This window comes from Urocitellus parryii, chromosome 9, assembly GCF_045843805.1.
Source record: "Urocitellus parryii isolate mUroPar1 chromosome 9, mUroPar1.hap1, whole genome shotgun sequence".
In the NCBI taxonomy this organism is placed as follows: domain Eukaryota; kingdom Metazoa; phylum Chordata; class Mammalia; order Rodentia; family Sciuridae; genus Urocitellus; species Urocitellus parryii.
The window spans coordinates 106548022-106569504 of record NC_135539.1 but is presented as its reverse complement, the minus strand read 5'-3'; the positions used below and the strand labels follow the sequence as shown (position 1 = coordinate 106569504).

The following is a 21483-nucleotide window of genomic DNA, read 5'->3' as shown; positions in this document are numbered from 1 at the left end:
CTATAACTGTTCTGCTCATATATATATATATATATATATATATAAAACATTGGACAATAGAAACGTTAAAAGGATGAGATAAATATAAACAGTCTTTTCCTCCTGCATACAATGATCATCATGCTCACAGCCCTTCAGACATTCCTGTGTCTAGTCTTTCTTCCCTGCAAATAATCATTCCCTATGCTGCTGCCAGCTTCTCAGAGTTCTGCTGGCCTGGGATATCAGATGTAGCTAGGTGTGTTACCCTGATCGCTGTTCCACATCTGTATTTGTGAAAAACGCCAAGGATGGCCAGGCCAGCCACACACCGCGTCCAGAGCATGCCGATCCCTGGTGTGGCATGTGATGCATTTGCCAGGGTCTGCCTTCTCCTAGTGAAGGTCTACTCATCCCTAGGATCCTGCTCAAAAGAACCCTTTTCTGCAAAACTTCCCTCCACCCTAGACTCAAGTTTGGAAAAATCCCCAACAGTCCCAAGCAAACTCAGAGCCACCTACCTCCTGCCGGAACTCCACTGCTTCCCGCCCATCCTCCTCCTTAGTCTTCACCAGGGACATCTTGACCCAGGTACGGAAGCCCCCAGAGAACTTCCAGCTGGAATAAGCGCTCTCACAGGCCTGCATGAAGCCCGCCTTGTCTGAGCTTGGAGGACAGAAGAAAGGTCCGAGTTAATCCAGGCCTGCCAGCAGGAGCCCACCGTGGCCAGACTCAAACTCCAGCCCCTGCCTCAAGCTGCTTTGCTGGCACAACCAGGACACTGGCTGCTCCCTGCTTTCCCTCCAAAACTTGACTGCCTCAATAGGACTGTTTGTCAGTCAACAGCAAAAGCAAGGTCCGTCCCTGCTTGCTCTTCATTTGATTTCCAAGGAGAGTTGGGACCAGCCTGGGACAGGAACCAGATCCCTGCAGCTGCCAATGGGAGAATTCCTCCTCCCTCCCACTCGCTCCTGCTACGGCTCCCACAGCAATTAGCACTTAGATTGCAGAAGCTCCTACAACTGGTGTCCCCAGCTCCTCAGAGAACTGGACTTGAGCAGAGCCGTGAGGCAGCCCTCACTGGCCTTTCAGCTCCTCTATAAGGCCAAGAGGGGGAAAGAGGATTCCTGGGACAGGGGAGGTCTTGGCCAGAAGGGATGCCTACCCCATCTGGCCTAGGGTGGTGCAGATGCAGGAGAACAAGTGTGCAGAGGCAAACAGAAACCTCAGCATGGTGTGAGGAAGCTCATTGAAGGAGCCAGGCACCTCTGAAAAGCCTTCCAGGAAGAAGGCAAGACAGACAGGAGACAGAACTACAGGGGCAGAACAGGAGGAAAATGCTAGAGCAGAGGCTCTGAGCTCTGGGTAGAAGGACGGAGCGGCAGTGGTAGGGGACAGTGGAGGCAGCTCCCTCCTGTTCAGGGGAGGTGTGACTGGTATTCGTGCCACCCTGCAGCCACCCTACTTTCTATGATTGGTGCCCCAGGGCTCAGCAGGACCTGGTGGAGACATGCAGAAAATGCTCCCAATCTAATGAGCACCAGAGATGCACCACAATGTGTCCCAGAGATGGCACCAAAATGTGTCCCCAAAGCAGCATGTTTTTATGATAATCAGGACAGATTCACCATAAAGAAAGACCAACGGCAGCTACGGCAAGCACACTGCGCCTAAGTTTCTATGCATGCGCCAGGAGAAACCAAGGTCCCAGGTGGGGACCTGTCATCACAGGGGCTGACGGATAGAAGGCAGCCCCTGCTACCCTCCAGCAGCCCCAGGCAATGGGCCAGACCCAATGAAGTCTTAGGACCACACTCTGTGAGAGCAAGGACGCTCTTCCACACCAGATCTGCTCAACTCTGCAGTGACAATTCAATGGACAGGCTGAGCTCACTGGCCCTTCCCTAGCCACGGGACATCTGCAACTGTGCCCTGCCCTCACCCCTACATCCTCAGCATGGGGTCCACAAGTCTGGAAGAAGGTAAAAAGCTGATAGCAAGACCACCATGAACCCTGAGAGGCCACCTTTGCAAGAACTCCTGGAAGGAAGAGAACAGGAGGTAGTCGATGGCGCTGAAGTCCTCGCTGCTCTCGTTCAGGCGGAACTGGAGGAAGACCAGCTCCCGCTTCTTCACTTCCCGGGGCCCCTGGACAACCAGGGCAGATTTCTGCAGGGGCACAAATGCAGAATCTCAGTCATGAGAGGACTGCCTGGTCCCCAGACCCTCACCTGGGCACACAGAGGCTTTTACGTCTAACAGCAAAAGGACTGATGAGACAGCCATTGCTTCTTACCTAGCTCGCGCGCGCACACACACACACACACACACACACACACACACACACGATACAGCCCACTTCTCTTGCTGGCCGGTGGAGCTACACTCACCTTTGTTTAGTAAGATTGTTCACTTCCATCTGTTTCTTCCAGTCTGTCACTTTTCTCTTAATTTAGTTGCTAATATTATTTTTTATATGGAAGCTTTACATATAACAATCAATTTGTACTTTACAATCAAATCTGTAGATCTTTTTCTTTATGGTTTCTGGATTTCGCTTGTGAAAAAGTAAGCCAGAATTCCATCAATGTTCTTATTTCTTTCTAGGACTTTTTAAATCTTTTACACATTGAGATACTCACACACTTGCCTTTAAGGTTTTTTGTTGTTTTTATTTTTTTTTTAATATTTCTTTAGTTGTTGATAGACCTTTATTTTATTTATTTATATGAGATGCTGAGAATCGAACCCAGTGCCTCACACATGCTAGACAAGTGCTCTAACACTGAGCCACAGCCCCAACCCTGCCTTTAAGTTTTGTCGAGTGTGAAACAGGGATGAAACTCCCACCCCACCAACAAAGAATAAATGTTTTAAAGCCATCCCCTCCCCCACCTTTTTCTAGGCTAGATTCAAGTATAGAACCACCATACGTGTCTACTCCCGGCTCTGACACTGCCCACAAACACGGTGTCTCTCTGCACCAAGCCCCTGCTCCTGGGACACCTGTGGCCTTAGAGGGGTCCTCCTCTCACAGTGCTCCTCCCACCCTGCACTTGCCTGGGTCATTACCATACACGTGTTCTCCTAAGTGTACTTTTTTTTTTTTTTGGTACCAAGGATTGAACCCATGGAGCCACATCCCCAGCCCTTTTTAAAGATATTTTATTTAGAAATAGGAACTCACTAAGTTGCTGAGGCTGGCTTTGAAATCGTGATCCTCCTGCCTCAGCCTCCCGAGCCACTGGGATTACAGGCACGTGCCACCGAGCCTGGCCTAAGCGTACTTTCAAACTAGTTTGTTTACTTCCATAAAAGCCCCCTTTAACGGTGATGAAACGGAGGGCTAATTTGAGAAAAGAGTATCTTTACATCAATTTTTACAAATGTTCTACAAATCTTTGAAAAGCGTGAGTATACTATCAGGTAACGAGGTTTATCTCACTCACACACACACACACACACACACACACACACACACACACAAATCTACTAAAGGTGCTATCCAATCTTCATGGTTTATTACTGAAGATACGTGAATTTCTGAGGGTATTAAAATCACACTCTAGGGTGAGGGTATTTTTTTTAAACAGGTTTTACCTAAAACACACAAATGGCACCTGTTCTGTACATAAAGACTGACGACTGTTAGCTCTTGGTGGGGAGTCATGGAATGGAAGCTCTGATCAACATTCACCAGCCCCCTTCTGGAATCCTCTGCACCTGGAATTCCACCTAGATGGTCACACTGCTACCCCATCTCTTCTGATTACTCTTGCATTTTCTCAGAGCCCTTGTCCATCCATCTATCTTCATCCTTTCCATGACATTTTCCTGGAAGTCGGCTGCAGAGAAGGCTAACTGTCCCCAGACTCCCCCACCGACTCCCTCCTTCAGCACAAGAAGGCACTTCCCAGCCTGCGATTCCAGCAAATACAGCCACCTTGCTGGAGCCCCATTTCTGGCCTCACGTGCAGCCATGTGATGAAGTTCCTGGAATGTGCAGCAGTGACTCATGCAGTCCTGAATTATTTCCTAAAAGCAGAACTGCTAGCCCTCCACTTCTCCCCTTCCCAGGAGTGAGCATGTCCTCCTCATTACTGTCCATGTGGATCAGGATGACACCCAGCAGGCAGCACAGGGACAGAATGGAAGCTATGGCTAGACAATCCCACGAGATGGCACTGCCCACGGTGCAGCCCTGCCTGCATGCCTGCAGGTTCCCAGAGACAAGTGGCCTCTCTATCTTCTCAGCCACCATAGTTGGGTGTTTGCTTTTACCCAGGAGCTGAGCCCCTTCTCTGAGCAACACACACTGTGTTAGCTGCAAGTGGAGTATGAGATTAGCGAAAAACTTAACATCCAGGCATCCGCTTAGCACTCGGGTGGTGGGAACACTGATCCTGTAGGCTGGAAGGCAGTTCACAGTATTTGATGAAAGTTATTGACCCTTAAATTGAGAAAACAAGAAACTGGATGAGACCCTCAATGGGAGTCACTTTCACCTAGCCAAAGAGGAAGCTTCCGCAAAGAGGAAGCTCATTGCAAAGGCAAGAGGAGGAGGGTAAGAACGAGTCAGCTCCAAGTGTGCAATTTCAACCTAAGGTCGGACCCCAAATGCCACAAGCAGGGAGCTGAACAGCATAATCTGCCACCCCAGAGAGGGCAGGTTTGCTACTGTCCACTTCAGACAAGGCCACCGAGGACACAAGGCAGATCTCCCAGCAGATTAGGCAGAGCACAGAGGAGTCTCCCCCTAGGACAGCAGAAAGGTCAAACCAAGGAGCTGACTTCATGCCAAGGCAAGAGCCTCGCAGTCCTGCCCTGCAGGGCTCCCATCCCCCTTTCCACATGGGGACTCTGGTGTTCTGACTTCTTCCTCCCCTGCTGTTTGTTTCTGTTATTATTATTATGAAGATGGGAGTCTTGCTATGTTGCCCAGGCTGACCTCAAACTCCTAGGCTCAAGCAATCCCCCTGCCTAGTCTCCGAGTAGCTGGGTCTGGAGGCAAGTGCCACATGCCAGTCTCCTGCATTAGTCCACAAGGCTTCAGTTCAGGAAGCCGATGGAGGAGGAGGAGATAACCTGTTAGTTCACAGCTTTGGGGCTCTAAGGACCTGATGGAGAAAACCAACCATCACTCAGAGCTGGAGGCAGCAACTACATTTAACTTCATTTTCACGAAAACAAACTCTTTGTGTCCCCTTACTTCATGAGTCTTTATGATACTTAAATTACAAACTATTATAACAAGCACAACTGCATAAGCAGGTTTGGGAGAAAGGCAGCTGACTCCTGAGCATGGTACTCGGCTGGGGCAAGAAGAGGGCCAACCCAGGCAGGCCTGGCGGTGCTAAGCCGTTCACCAGCGTGTTTTACGGAGGGGATGGAGAGAGCTGGGAGTGCAGACTGTCTTTCCATTACAGATTCTGCTCTACATTCAGGGTTTTACAAATTGCTCTCCTGTTTGTTTTAGTCCGTTTTCCTATTCTGGACTGGGTTCTGCTGGTTCATCTTGGTCCTTTTCTTTGTTGGTCCCAATAAGTGTCTAGTGACCGCTAATGACCAGGGCAACAAGTAGAGGTCTGAGACGCAGTTCGTCCCACAGTGGCATATTTGTTTCTCTGCTGCTCCTCTCCCGCACCCCGGCAGGCCAGCTGGGAGTGCTTTGCAGGAGTGGGCAGGGAGCCCAGCCTGGGTCTCCCAGTCTTTTGCTTCTGGAAGAGACTCCTGCCCCTCAGTATCCTCCTGCTGTCCACCGTGCAGCTCAGTCTCAGCTCTGCTATCTCCACTGTCCATGCACAGAACCTTCCCTCGGCTCATGGAGAGAATGGTTCTAGGATCTGTCACCCAGAAGTGACACTGTCCCAGCAGCTCTGCCTCCACAGGGAAGGCAAAGGCTTCGGCTGGCTTGGCCAATAGGCTGTCCCATCATGAGGACACTGCTGTCAGAGGACACTGGTTCTCTGAACGTGCCAACTCCGAGCTAGAGGTGGAAAGGAAGGCTGTACCTCCTGAGCCGCCCTCCTGCACCTGTTTTAGGTCAGAGGTTTTCTCTGATTTGTCTGCTCCACCATTCAGTCCCAACCTGCCATTTACAGTTTACACTAGTCCCTCAAAATTCCTGGAGTGCCAGTGATATGTTCGTAGTTTGAAAAGCTATTACTAATATTCTACCCTACCCTAGTTTTTACCCTAGTTTTAGTGAGATTTTAGTGGAATGCATAAACCAATTAATGAAAAAGTCTTGGTTTGATCCTTTCTTCTTAAAACCCCATCAACAGCTCCGGGGCACCCAAAGGAGGAAAATCAACTGCACAGCATGACATGGATGCTTTTCTCAGCTGTCCTTACTTCCGCCCACAGCTGCATCTCCCACATTCTTCCAGGGGTACCTGGTCCCAGAAACAGCCCTACTGTGATCTCACCCAGAGGCACAGACCCAACAGGCCACCTCCTCCCTTTCTGTCTTGGTAGGTAGTTTCCTCTGTCCAGAAAAATTCTTTCCCCCTGGAAAACTTTCACACAGTCTCTATCAACTCTATCAATCCCTCCTGAGAACACAGCTGGAAAAGTCAAAGCGTAACTAGATAATGAGGTCCCTTCCCAGGCTTCAAGAGCTGAGTGCAGGTGCTGCTCCCCTCACCACGCTCAGAGCTTCAGCCTGCCATCAGGTCCCCAGCTGAGCTGTGCTGTGTGACAGCAGAGCCACAGAGTCCTCACCCCCAAACCAGGACTCCTCCTTTACACTGGCAAATTTATTCAAAATATGGATTCCCAGGTCCTATCCTTAGGAATTATGATCCAGCTGACCTCCTCGGAACCTAGGAATCTATAATTTCAAAAAGCACCCTGCGCTGGGCGTGGTGGCGCATGCCTGTAATCCCAGTAGTTCAGGAGGCTGAGGCAGGAAGATCGTGAGTTCAAAGCCAGTCTCAGCAACAGTGAGGCACTAAGCAACTCAGTGAGACCCTGTCTATAAATAAAATACAAAATAGGGCTGGGGATGTGGCTCAGTGGTCAAGTGCCCCCGAGTTCAATCCCAGGTTACCACACCCCCCCCCCAAAAAAAAAAAACACATCCTGGTAATTCTATCAAGCAGTCAGGAAGGGATCTACTTCACCACATCATAACAGCCTGGCCCTCTGCCCTGCAGGCTTCTATCAAGGACAGATCTCATCCCACTGTCAGGAATCTGAGGGTCACTCTCCAAAGGATGAAGGCCTCATGGTCTGAAATGCAGAGGATCCAGCCATGGATCTCAGGGACCAACGACCCATATCCATAGAGTGTGAGGAGGCCTCCTGGGAAGAAGAAAATCGGCCCTGGGTGTGGAGCAAGCAGAGAGCACACTGCCTAGACCCAGCTCAGTGAGTTACTACCATGGTCTGATTGGAGAAGGGGTGTGTGTAGTTGATCCTCTGGGTGGTGCAATTCATATCGCCGGGCTGGCCAGGATTCATCAGAGGTGGAATGACCTCATAATGGTGCTTGCAGCTGAGAAGCTGGGCCTGACCAGGGTACAGGGCGATACCTGCGAACACAAACAGGGAAAAGTAAATGTTAGAACTCAGTCCCCGACCAAACCCTTGAAACCATATCACACCAACCAATAATCTATGTTACAGACGCCCCAAGTGACTGCTGAGAAGGGAACAGAAAGGGTGATGGTCTGGGGAACCACGCCCTCCTCAGTAAGCTCCGCCCAGCCTGGAAGACAGAGGCCAGTGCCCACCCCAAAGCCTGCTCCCCACAGAGCCAGCTCCACTCCTCCGAGGGAGCCTCCTAGGCTCAGCCCAGCTGTGCATCCAGGGCCTGTCACCACCTGCAGATCTGCTGGAAGCCTTTGGACTATAGGCATCCCCAGAACTTACACTGTCATGTCGGCTGACTGGGAGTCCCCAGTGTGCGGGTGGTATCCCAAGAGTCCTCCCCTTTCCCTGCTAAGACACCCACCCGGTTTACAGCTCTACTGATGACATCTGTCCCAATCTCAAGGGCAGAAATGCTGAGAGCAGCATGTGGCATCAGAGACAGGCAGAGTCAGAGTGACAAGAGTTGGGACACTGCAAGTAAGACCCACAGAGACCAAAGCAGACACACAGAGAGGAGGGACAAACATGAAATAGTAAAGTCCAGCCTGGGAGCCATGTCCAGCATGCCCGGGGAATGGCAGGGTGTCCCAGGCAGAGGGGTCCCTGACTCTGGCTCTGCCCTGTGAGCAGGCTGTCCTGAGGGTTGCTCAAGGACATCCTCTTAGCAAAGCAGATGGTACACACCAGGTGGGCAGGGCCTGGGTCCACAGAGTTTAGGCCTCTCTGTTCACTCCTAGGCTTCCAGAGCCCCAGTGCCAGCCCCACCGTGCTGGAGCAGAGTGTGTTACTACCAGCATGGTCTGGAGCTCCTCTCCTGGCAGGGCCTCTGTCTTCCTCTGAACGGTAGTGCCTTCCCCTGCCACCCTCATCCCTAGCGTGCCAGCCTGGACTCCTCTCCAGAAGCCCTCGCCTCCCCACACTCCCCTTGGCTCCTCCCTCTTTCTCCTCCTCCTCCCAGGAACTCGCTGCCCACTGTGTACTCCTCAAAGCCTGGCAGCAAGCCCACCTCTGCAAAGCTCTCCTGACTGCCCAGTGCTACAGGAGCCACGCCTGGCCCATGGCTCTCCTCAGCACACTCTCTGCAGGTCCTGGCAGCAGCACGGAGGTGGTTTCTACACCTGGGCATCTCCACCAGTGCTGTGGGTATGGTGGTGGCTGGGGGAGGGGGTTGCCAGCTGACCCCCAGAGCTGGGGCCCTGGCACCTGGCCCAGGTCAGCTCTACCTGGAGCGTCATAGCGATCCACCTCCTTGTAAGACACAGACATGACAGGGTGCTTGAGCTTCTCACGGAAGTCCGTGATGGTCTGGTAGACCAGGAAGACGGCCACGGCCATGAGCAGCAGGTAGATGAAGATGAGCAGGACTGAGAAGACGTTCTTGAGGCAGGCCTTGCTGAAGCGGAGGCTGCTGGAGGCGGACTCGCTGTCCAGGCCTGACAACAAACACCAGAGCATGACCCAGAGTACAGGGACAGAGCAGCCAGGGACGGTCAGCAACCACCCCCCTCACAGGCCTTAGCAAGGAGGTGAGGTTGCCCACACCCGAGTCTCCCACCTCACCCCCAAACATAACAGAGGGCACTTACACACCTGTACCACACAGCACCCTGCCAGGCAGAGGCACCAAGACATTGGCTAATGGCCATTACTGTCTACAGGGACAGACGATCATAAATCCAACAAGTGAGCTGGCCCCGGCCTACCTCTCTGGCCTTTTCCCTTACTCCATTTCCTGAGGTCCCCAGGTCAGCTCCACTCAGTGACCCTCTGTCCTTCCAGAGTCCCTCTCAGCCCTGCCGTGGCTCACACTCTCGACTCCCTGTGCCTGTCTGTAGCACTCTCCTCCCACAGCTGACTTCCACCTCATCCTTCCAGCTTCCATTTAGAAAGGCATTTTCCCAAAGAAGCCTTCTCTGGCCTGCTTGCTTTACCTGGATAACCCTTCCTCAGTGCGCCCAGGAAACCCTATAGGTCCCCTACTTCATCACAGCAATCTCTGAGTTTTTCCTACTCCTAAGCTACAAGCTCCATGAGGGCAGAGTCAAGAGCAGCCCTGTCCATAACTGAGTCCCAGAGCTCCCTGTGCCTGTATTCTACGCTTCCACACTGACCTACTAAACACGTCTTGAGGTCACTCCTACAACACAGCTCTGCTTCCCCCACCTGCTCACATGCCACCCCAAGCCTAGATTGCTCTGTAACGGGCTGAACTGTGTTCCCCCAAAAAGCTCCTGTGTTGAAGCCCTAACTCCCACTGTGACTCTATTTGGAGATAGGGTCCTTAAGAAGCTAGTCAGTCAAACAAGGTCATAAGGATGGGGCCCTGATCCCACAGGACTGATATCCTTATAAGAAAAGAGACAAGAGAACGTAAAACGTGCACACCTCAGGAAAGGCGTGTGAGAGGGGCGCCTTCTGCAAGCCAAGGGGAGAGCCCTCGCCATTGAGCAGCCCTGCAGGTGCCTTGACCTTGATCTAGCCTCCAGACTGTGTAAGAACAAGATTCTGTTGCTGAAGCCACCCAGCTGGGGTACTTTGTTGTGGCAGCCTCAGATGACATTCCCACAGTGCTCCCACTGCTCCCTGGCTGGCTCCTCAAGGAAAAACCCTCTTTTCTGCATAGCACACCTGGGGACAAGACTGGGGACAAGGGAGGAATCTGAATAGAAGAAGCCCAAAAGGTATCTATATGGTTTCTGATGTCAGCAATGAGACAGTAGCTTGGTCACAGCACCCTGGCACAAACATTATAAAATCTGAAGAATAGATTTGAAATTATTTGAAGGCATTGAAGAATGATCACAAGCAGGTAAAGTTAGAAGACAATCTATCACTGGAAGAGAAGAACTGCCTCTTGGTGAGATCTATAAATTCATACTTTTTGCCTGAAGGTACATGCCAACCCCTAAAAGACACACTCAGGATGACAGAGTTCAGGCAGGGAAGAGTGGCCAGGAAGTTAAGGAGGAATCCGCATATGGGGTGAATCTCCTGAAGCTGTAAATTAGGAATATGCTCAAATCATTGGCTGGAGACCCTTGGGGGGCTTGGGATGGAGGGGGGGTGGAATAAAGCAGTGGAAAACTGAAAGAGGAAGGAATGATTTCAGCTGCAAGGAGAAGGGAGTTGAAAGCTCGAGTCTTGCCGTACTAACCTGCTAAGACAGAAATCCTAGAATCTCTATCATTCATAATGCCAATAAGAGTAAGTTCAAACAAAACTTCCTAGCATGCAAAGAAACCAGAAGATGTGACCCAAACTCAAGGGAAAAAGGAATCAACAGCAACCCACACCAAGATAACCCAGATGTAGCAATTAGCAGACAGGAACTTCGCAGCACTTAAAGGACATAAAGGAAAATGTATGTCAAAGAGAGAAAGTACAAAAAAAGAACCAGAGTAGTTAATGGCAGTCACACAGCAATGTAAATATATTCAATACCACTGAACTGTAGGCACACATATGGTTAAGATGGGGGATTTTATAGTCTATGTATCTTACCACAATAAAAATATTAAAGAATCCAACGGAAATTCTAAAACTGAAAAAGAGTAAGATTAACAATTTACATAGACTTAACAGCAGATGATGACAGAGAAAATGAATCAGTGAACTTGAAATTAGATGAAAAGAAATTATCCAACCTGAAGAAAACGTTGAAGGGGGGAAAAAAATAATGAAGCCTGCGAGTATCTTCTAGTCTAATGACAAGCAACTGGAGGGAAAAAGAACAACAACAAAAAAAAGATGAGTTGCAAAAAAAAAAAAAATTTGTAATAGTTTAAAAACATCATCACACAGAAAAAAGACCATCCACTGACAGATCCAAGAAACAAAATTCATGGCAAGCATGATAAGAAAACTACTCCTAGGCAAACTACAGTCAAATGAACGTGCAAAAATAAGAGAAAATTCTTGAAAGCACTTAGGAAAAAACAAAAAAGACACACTATGTAGAGGGAACTGACACAAACAATGACTCAGTTCTGATCAGCAATTAAGGAAGCTCAAAGGGGCTGGGACTGTAGCTCAGGGGCAGAGCGCTTGCCTAGCATGTGCGAGGCACTGGTTGGATCTTTAACACCACAAAAAATAATAAAATAAAGGCATGCTGTCCATATACAACTACAAAAAAAAAATTTTTTTTTTAAAAAGGAGGCCCAAAGATAACAGAACAGCTTTGAAGTTGCTGAAAGAAAAACACTGTCAACCCAGAATTCTATATTGAGAAAAACTTCAAAAATGAAGACAAAATAAAGATATTTCCAAGCACAAAAGCCAAGAGAATTCATCACCAGCAGTCCTGCACTATAATGCATGCTAAAGACAACCCTGGAAAATACAGGGAAACAACCATGTGCTAACTGATGTATAAGAAATAACTTTCATAAGAAATAAAATCACCAGAAGTGCTAAACAGGTAGGTAAGTATAAGAAGCTATTTATAATTTTAACTCCTAAGGTCTATACAATATTGTCAAATTTATAATCTGTAGGAAAGAACAAAGAAATAACACAAAAAAATTAGACAACTAGACAAAAGAAAGATGGGAGAGGCAAATTCAAGCATATCAATAATCACATTAAATGTAAATGGACTGAACACTCAAAAGGCAGAGGGCTGGGACATAGCTCAGTTGGTAGAGTGCTTGCCTTGCATGCACAAGGCCCTGGGTTCAATCCCTAGCACCACAAAAAAAAAAAAAAAAAGGCAGAGATTGTTTGCCTGAACTAAAAAACAAGACCTAACTACATGCAATAAAAACATGAACTTAAATACAGAGTATCTGCTCATAATTGTTTCATTTTTCCTTATTTAAAAGTAGGATCAGCACAGAACTATCAAAGTATTCTTGGTCGGTAGAGTTAAGGCAGTCATTCTTTATTGGTATAAATATGCAGCAAGCACCAATTCTATACGCAAAACTTTGTACTAGGTGCTTCAGAGAGACACCAATAGAAAAGCATTAATGGACTCTGCTACCAACTGCTTCAGAATCAGAGGGTGTAAAGTGGGCAGGAGGTTAAATCAGCAATGATTTTGTGGAGGTCACATTAGTCCTGAGCCTATGGAAAACAGGAGAATTCTGAGGGAAAAAAAAAAATCGCTCTTCATTTTTCATTTATTTTCTGAACTGAAAGAACAGATATATAGCCCACAGGTTAAGAGCATGAGATTTTAAGTCCATTTTAGTCTCCAGTCCCAGGTCTGCAATCTTGAATATTAATATTCCTAAAGCCTCATTTTCTTCATGTGAAAAGTGAATAATCATTTCAACTTTATAGGATTTTTGAGAGAAGTAAATGAGAAATTACTGCAGAACATATTATAGTGTCTATTCAATGGTAGTAATTACTGTTACTGAAGGAACTGAATGTACCCTCTACCCACAAAAGATGAGTCCCTTAATGAGAAAAATGACAAAAATGAAGAGCCAAGAACTACAATCTCTTAATAACAAGGAACTAGAAAAATTATATGCTGCAAATTAAATGGCAGTGAGGCAGAACACATAGTAGGCATGTAACATCTTCATATATGTTAAATGAGTAAGGAACCTAAACAACAGATAAACTTAGTCTTGCAATGCTAATGCAATTTGTCAGAGAATACCAGCACATCTCAGGCATGTAAAACTATGAACCAATTAGTATTCCTTTCTATTTCTAGCAAAGTACTTTAGAAAGTTTTTACTTGACACAGAAGCACAAATTCCCAGAAGTGTCAAGGAGGCCCCTTTAGGAATAGCTTACTATAGGCACTGGAAGTGTCCTCTATCTATAAAGAGATCAGGGAACTGAGAATCAAGGAAATCACTGGAGCAAGCTGAGAACTAAGCCACCAAGGTACACAGTAGCTCAAGCTGTCCAATTGTTTCTCAATTTCTCTCATTCCATTTTTGCTCCAATCTAAACTCTGTCAATTTCTGCTCCCTCTCAGCTTTGCTATCTGCCTTCTTTCCACGTTCCCTCAGGATCCTGCTCCACTTTACCATGTAAGTCCTCTTCCCTGAGTCTTACAATCAAACCCTCCCCCAGAGTGTCCTGTATAGGGTGTGCCAATGGATGCTTCATGAGACTCTGTCCTTCTTCACCTCCAGCCTATAAATGGTTTCCCCTGGCTTGGCAGATTGGTGCAGCTGGGCTGCAGGGCCACAGGACCCAAAGCACGGCAGCATTTCCAGCTTCCATAATTCAGGTGGGATCACAGGTATATGTTCAAAACATGACGAGTGGAAACACATTCAGGGTCATGAGTTGCTCCTAAGCGGCAACAATTACCAGCTCACTACATTCTACTGGGGCTTGGAAAGATCCTTAGATAAAACTGAAGGAAGTCTAAAATGACTGATAAGGTCTATAACATCTGAACTGAATTTTTAAGAATCGGTAGGAAACAAAAAGGCCATCTGGCCCAACCCCACTCGTGCACAGCAGTTCAGGATCCAGTCAGTAACTGGCAGAATCAGATGAGAGTCCTGGAGGCCTAGCTCCTAGCCCAAATGCTCTTTCCCACACAACACAGTGAGCATTAGTATTAAAATTCTAGTTGCTAATGATGATAAAAGAAGATCTGATTGAAGACTAACTTTTTTTTTTTTTTTTTTGGTACTGGGTACTGAACCCAGGGGAGCTTAACCACTGAGTCACATCCCCAGCCCTTTTTATATTTTATTTAGAGTCAAGGCTTCCTTGAGTTGCTAAAATGCTGAGGCTGGCTTAGAACTCGCAATCCTTCTCGCTCAGCCTCCTGAGCCATTGGGATTACAGGTGCACCACCGCACCAGCTGAGCCTTTAACTTTCTAACAAGTAGAGAAGCTGGGGCATCTTTAAGGCAAACTATATAATACATTCAGGCTGAACAATATAATGAACAATAAATGACATTTGTGGGCAGGTGTCTACTCTGCTATAAGTCATATAAAAATGATTTTGAAATGTCTTGCCTTTATGATACCTGTGGCTAGGAAAAGGGATGAAATTTTGAAAATTCTAAAAGCACCAATTTAGGGTGTGAACAAAAGGTCACTTATGACCCTATCACTTTGGTTTGTCTGGCAGAGGTACTTGGACAAATTACTCCTGTGGAACACTAATCACACGTCTCCTCTTCTTTACTCACAAAAGCCAAGGTTAGCTTTTTTGTTTGCTTGTTTGTTTGTTTAGTTGTAAGTGAACACAATACTTTTATTTATTTATATGTGGTGCTGAGGATCAAACCCAGTGCCTCACACGTGCTAGGCAAGCACTCTACCGCTGAGCCACAACCTCACCCCAAGGTTAGCTTCTTTACAGGCCTCTTCTTAGCCCACTAATAGGCCTGTGATGTAAATAAAAGCTATAAAACTACTTATCAACCACACATGCTAAATGTAACACTCCGATTCTAAAATTAGCATTACATTTTACTTAAAAAAAAAAAAAAAGTACGAGATATTTGACAAAATGTCCCTGCACTCTGCAGGGAGAAAATCCAATACTGGCTTTCTTGCGTCAAGCTGGATAATATGTTTTAAAAGTACACATCCTTCTTGGTAGTTAAGCACCCCTGGATTCAATCCCCAGTATCAAAAGAAAAGAAAAGAAAAGAAAAACGTAGACATCTTTGAGGGGGGGGCGCACAGTGGTGCATGCTTGTAATCCCAGCAGATCGGGAGGCTGAGGCAGGAGGTCTCAAGTTTAAAGCCAGCCTTAGCAACTTAGTGAGATCTTGTCTCAAAATAAACAATACAAAAGGCTGGGGATGTGACTAAGTTGTTAAGTACCCCTGGGTTCAACCTCCAGTACCAAAAAAATAAAATAAAATAAAATCCTGGAAAACCCAAACCCACCCCAGAATGAAAGCCAGGCCATTAAAGGGATCTGTGAAGGGCAATTCAGATTCTGGAAGAAACATGGGACTTTTATTCAGAGGAAGGGACCTGGCTGGTTGTTCACAAAAGCCCCGTGAAATCACCTTGCAGGGAAAACTGAGTTGAGATGGATTCTGGATTCTTGTCTGTCCTTTTTCCTTTTTAGTAATGTGGCAATGCTGGGTTTTATTTTTTAAGTTATAAATTTGCATACCATAAAATTCGTCTTTTTGGAAAGTGAATAGATTGAGTAGTTTTTAGCATATTCACAAGGTGTAATTATCACCGCTATCTAATTACATATCATTCTTACTACCCAAAAAAAGGGACCATCAATGGTCACTCCCCCTCCCCCAGTGCCTGGCAACTACTCATCTACCTTCTATCTCTACCAATTAATTTGCTTATTCTGGAGACTTCATAAAGAGAATCATACATGTGCCCTTCAGCTAGGAAAAGACATAGAATTCTTTCACTTAATATACTCTCTTTAAGACTCATCCATGAGGCTCGCGGATTGTGGCTCAGTGGCAGAGCGCTCGCCTAGCATGTGTGAGGCCCTGGGTTCGATCCTCAGCACCACATAAAGATAAATAAATAAAATAAAGGTATTGTGTTCATCTACAACTACAAAAATTAAAAAAAAAAAAGAATTATCCATGTGGTAAGCAAGTATCAGTTTCTTCATTTCTTTTTCATGGTCAAATAATCTGCTGTTGCATAAATAAACCATTTCATTAATCCAGTCATCAGTTGACGGTCACCTGGGATATTTCCATAGTTGGGCTATTATGAATGCTGCAGCCGTGAACATACATGAGCAAGGTGGTATGTGGACACGAGTTTTCCCTTCCCTTGAGTACACACGGAGGAGTGGAACTGCCAAGTGCTATAGTTTGGATCTTAAATGTCCCTCGAAAGGCCTACATATTGATAGCAAGCTCCCCAGTGTGGCATTATTAGGAGGTGGTAGGAATTTTAAGGGGCAGGGGGGATGCTACTTGGAGGTCATCAGGTCATTGGAGGTGTGCCTTGAAGGGCATTGTGCGACCCTGGCCCCTGCCTCCTCCTCTTTCTCTCTCTTCCCCTCCACAAGGCGACCAGGTTTCTCTGTCATGTGCTCCCACCACGATGCACTGCCTCACCACACGTCCAAAAGCCACAGGGCTGACTGGTCATGGACTGAAAGCTCCCAAACTGTGAACCAAAATAAACCTTTTCTCTTTGTAAGTTGGTTCATCTCAGGTATTGGTTACAGTGACAGAAAGTTGACTAACACACTCAAAACTATTTTTCAACGATGGAGAAACGGCTGGACAATTTTCCACAGCAACTACACCATTTCACATTCCCACCAGCAATGTTTGAGGGTTCTGATGTCTCTACATCCTCCCCAAATTCATTATCATGCATCTTTTTTATCATAGTGGGCATGAGGCAGTAGGTACTTTGTTATGGTTTAGATGTGCGTTTCCTTGACCACTAAGGTTGTTAGTCATCTTTTAAAGCATTTGTTGGTCATTTGTGCCTCTTCTTTAGAGAAGTATTTAGATTCTTTGACCATTTTTTGATTGGGTTATCTATCTTTTATTATTGTGTTGTAAGAGCTCTTTATATATTCTAAATACAAGTCCCTTAACAGATACATGACTTGCAAATATTTTCCACCATTCTGAAGGCTGTCTGATTTTGGTAAGGTCCAATTTATCTATTTTTCTTTGGTTTGCTTATCTTTGTCTATTCTGTTATACACAGTTGTTTCCATGGAGAACTGATTATAATGACTAATAAGACAAATGTTTTCCGCAATTTGATTACATCTTTGACATAATCAGTTTATTAACTGCTTATTCAATTAGCATCCCTAGTGTCATTTCTCCCTTTGGAAAGAACAAGAGCTGGTGCTGGCGCCCTCAATAAAGAGGAGATGAACAGTCTGAAGTTTTCACAGTGTCCCCTGACTCTGCCCCTGGAGACCTCTCAAGGACAGAACTCAGCCCTCACGCTGTCCCGTCAGGCTTGCAGCTCTCGTCACCACCGGGCCACCTCCGTCCCAATGCCCCACTTCAACCAAAGCTCAAACCTCAGGATACCGACAGCAAACACCTTCTCTTCTGAGCCACCAACTCTTCCAGTCTCTTCCAGACCTTCAACTCTGCACCACAACATTCTCCATTCACCTGTCCTCAAACCTCAGACCGATTCTTCCTTCTCCCCTCCCCCACATCAAAGCAGCCTCTCGTACCAGCCTCCGATGTGACACAGCTGTCTCTCTTCACCTTCTTCCTTAAATCCCACTTCACTCCGCTTACTGTTCCTGCTTCCTAAAGTCCAAGCCAACACTCAGACCTGCACAATCTGACCCGGCTATCCCTCCTGCCTTGTCTCCCTCGACTTCCCTCACCCACACTCTGCTGGGCCACCTACTGTCTCTGAAGCATCCTATTTCTATTCCGGCCTCTATTCTGTCCTTCATGCCATCCCCACTCCCTGGCCAGGCCCTTCTTTTTCCCCTACATGTCACTACCCTTCCTTCACAAGCCACCCTCCTCCTCCACTCGGAAGCTCTCTGCCATTGTTTGGCCCACGCACCTTCACTCATCCATTCTAGCTGTTCCTGTAGGAGACGCCTTCCTGCTAATCCCCACCACCAAAGCCCAAAGCACAGACAGGTACTGGTAGGTTCAGCGGCCTCTACACCAGGTGCTAGGGTTAGAACAGGAGAGAAAATGTAAAATGTCTGCACCTGGCAGAACCCGGCAATTAAGAGAATCACACTCAGTGAGTGTGGGTTCTCAATTGTGCTGCTTAAGAAATCACACACCAGGGAGAAAAGGACCTCACTAGAGAGGCCACAGAAGGCTCAGGAGAGGGGAAAACTTCTTTGGGCAGCCAGCCTTCTGGCCTTCTCTGCGTGGCCTGACTTCTTGCAGGTAGGCCACACCTCACTCACCTTGGGTGGCGTTAGCACTTGGCCCAAGAGTGACTGCTGAAGCCAGAAGCAATAGCACCTGGGAATAATGAGCCACGTCAGAACACCTGGGAGACAGTGCGGGGGCAACTCAAGCCCTGTCCCTCATTAGCTTTGAGCACGTTATTTAACCTGGGTGCTTTGGGTTCTTCCTCTATAAACTAGGATGACCATTTCCCTCACAGAGTGGCTGCGAAGGTGATATATCATCTATTCTGTTATACACAATTGTTTCCATGGAGAAGATATAATTAATCAGGGAGAATAGTCTGAAATCTCTGAATATTAGTTTCCTATTGTTTGTATATTAATTACATATTGTCCGTTCTACTATCATACACAGCTGTTTCCGTGGAGAAGTAGATATAAAAAGCATCCCAAAACTCATGGCTACTGTCATCGTTACCGATATTTTATAATTAGAAGACTCAAGAGACAGGAAATGAACTATAAGAGTTGTATACAGGGTCTTCAAATTCAGGCCTAACCACTAATGAGATCAGCCAAATGGACCCTTAAGAAGTGAGTCATCTCTGGTCTGGAAAGGACACACACCCAGCGGGGGCTGTCCAAAAACAGGAAGGCTCGTGCCAGTTCACAGGACTACCCGGCTGCCCTGTGTAGCTTCCTGCTCTGACCTCAGGCTCTGAGGCCAAAGAGACGCTGAGGTCCAAGGTCATCATGGCCATTTCCTAATGGACCTAGGCATTTTTCTATGAAAGGAAACACAAAAGCAAGCCTCATCTTCCCAAGTTTGGCTTCCTTCCCACCTTCCTCCCGTCTCCACGTATCCTCTTCTGACTGGGGGCAAATGGGTAGTGCAGAACAAGGACCCCCAAAGACGTCACAGCCTTTTAAATTACATGGCAAAGGAGAATTAAGGCACCAGGTAGGATTACGGCTGCTAATCAACAGACTTTAAAACAGAAATTTTCCTGGATGATCCAGGTGACTCTTCCAACATGGAGAAGGGTGTCAGAAAAGTCAGGGTGACAGGATGGGACAAAGACTCAGCTGGCCACTACTGGTTTTGAAGGGAAGAAGGGGCCAGGAGCCACAGAACATAGGAAGTCTCCAGAAGCTGGAAAGGGCATGATGTTGTCTCCTATTGATTCTCGTCTAGAACCTTCAGAAAATAAATGGGCCTGTTGATGCCTTAATGTACCTCAGCGACACCCATTTTTGGATTCCTGACCCCCAGAACTATAAAGTAATCAACTAATAATGCTGGAGTTTTTGCCTGTGTTTTTGTTTTTTCTGGTACTGGGGAATGGGTGCTCGACCACTGAGCTACATCCCCGGTACTTTCTATTCTTTTATTTTGAAACAGAGTCTTCCTAAATTGTCAAGGCTGCACTCAAACTTGCAATTCTCTGCCTCAGCCTCCTGAGTAGCTGGGATTTGGGGTATGCACCACCGTGCCCCTATAAACTAATTTGTTTTTAAGCCAGTAAAGCTGTGGTAATATCTTACAGAAATAGGAAACTGATACACAGGGATTTCAAACTATTCTCCCTGAAGTCTTAGGGCTCTGGCCACAGTGCCTACGGTCAGAGTGGGAGGCAATCTCACCACTACCTTTTACATACTGGGCTCTAATCAAAGGACACTTAGAATGTTGTCTTAAAGCCACAGGTCAGAAGGACAAGGTGGCCCCTTTGAAGTAAATGATCACGGAAGAACACAGCAAGAGGGAGACTAGAACTTGGTAGGATCCAAAGATCTAGGATAAGACACAGGAAGAAAAACAAAATACACCAGCAGCTGCCACCACACAATTCCAGGGGCAAGTATTTCCTCTTCAGGGGCATGAGGGAAGGAGAGTCCCAGTTAACTCTCTTCAGTGTGAGGCAGGCAGCACTAGTTACTGGAAAGGTCCGCAACCCTTATCTAAGCAGCTTGCAGTCCACTTAGGTAAATAACCTGAAGTCTACACAGCAGCCTTGCTTTGGAGGAGGATGTCACATCACCTCCCAGTGAACCCCCAGGGGGCTGTAGCCAGGGCCATCTTCAAGCAGGGAGCTATTGTCTGAGTTTGGACTGCTCTAAATGTGAGAAAGCCGAGGGGTAGTTGTCCAAGAACCTGGTGTGGCCCAGCAAATAAACAGCGACTGTGACCCTTGCCGTGCCCTGCACATAGGAGATGGATGGGGCAGCATGGAAGGGAATGGAGAGTGTCAGCCTCAAGAACCAGGAGATCCGGGAGCGCAGACCAGCAGCATGGCCAGCTGAGTGTGAACTTGGGCCAACACCAGGATTGTAAGGCAGGGAGCACTCCAGTCCTGCATCCCCTCCTCACACAGCATGGTTTCTGATACAGCAGGAAGGGCCCCCCGCTGCTGCCCTGCCCACAGGACTGTGCTGAGGGTGCCTTGAGCAACTCTGCAACCCCAGCTGTCACCTGACTCCAGGTGACGCTGCCAAAAGGGGACCCTGAGAGAACTTTACCCAGTTCTAGCCAAGGTCCCACTCACAGGTAGCCATTGCCACCAAGAGCAGGAGAGAGGAACACCAGGCTTCCCACTGCTGTCCTGCCCCCACGCGCACCTCGTCTGACCACACCGCTGTCCTGACTGGGTGTGGGTGCCACAGAAGGGGTCCTGCAGTTCTCACAGCCTCTCCCTGGGCAGTGTCTGGACCCACACCAATGACTGTCAGAAGACAGTGCTTTGGGCCCTCACCACTGCCAAGGACGCCAATGCCAGAGGCCCTCGCAGTAGGAGAGAGCGCATCAACAATGCCAGAAACCCCCATCACCTGACAGGGGCCACCACTGCCACCAAAGAACAGCCACACAGTCAGCACCCGCCCGGCTGAATTGCTAGAATGTCACTACTCTTGCATGGCCCACAGGGAAAGGGGTCTCTCCAACTCCATCACAATACACACTGTGCCCAAACTCATTACATACCCAAAGAAGCTGAATGCAGACTGCATTTGAATTGAAGCTAGATTCAAAACCAACACCTCACAAACTGACACCCCAAAGCACACCGTCAACCGTGTGATTACTCAGGTTAGCCCATGACTGTGGTAGAAACACCTGATCCACCACATGCACAAGTCTCAAGGCAGGAGCACAA

General features: G+C 47.4%; 1 protein-coding gene across 3 annotated transcripts in view; it reads right to left on the bottom strand.

Annotated features, from left to right (window-relative positions):
- The window catches only part of Pacc1 (proton activated chloride channel 1), a 39439-nt gene that overhangs the window by 4381 nt on the left and 13575 nt on the right, over positions 1-21483 (bottom strand). For 2 of the 3 annotated variants that reach the window (XM_077802732.1, XM_026387479.2), the window contains 4 exons: positions 8799-9008; positions 7363-7514; positions 2006-2148; positions 501-645 (listed from right to left, as the gene is read on the bottom strand). In XM_077802732.1, coding sequence (XP_077658858.1) covers positions 501-645; positions 2006-2148; positions 7363-7514; positions 8799-8910 — 552 coding nt within the window. In that variant the 5' untranslated portion in view covers positions 8911-9008. The remainder of the gene's footprint in view (positions 1-500; positions 646-2005; positions 2149-7362; positions 7515-8798; positions 9009-21483) is intronic. The other variant, XM_077802733.1, reaches the window with a different exon arrangement.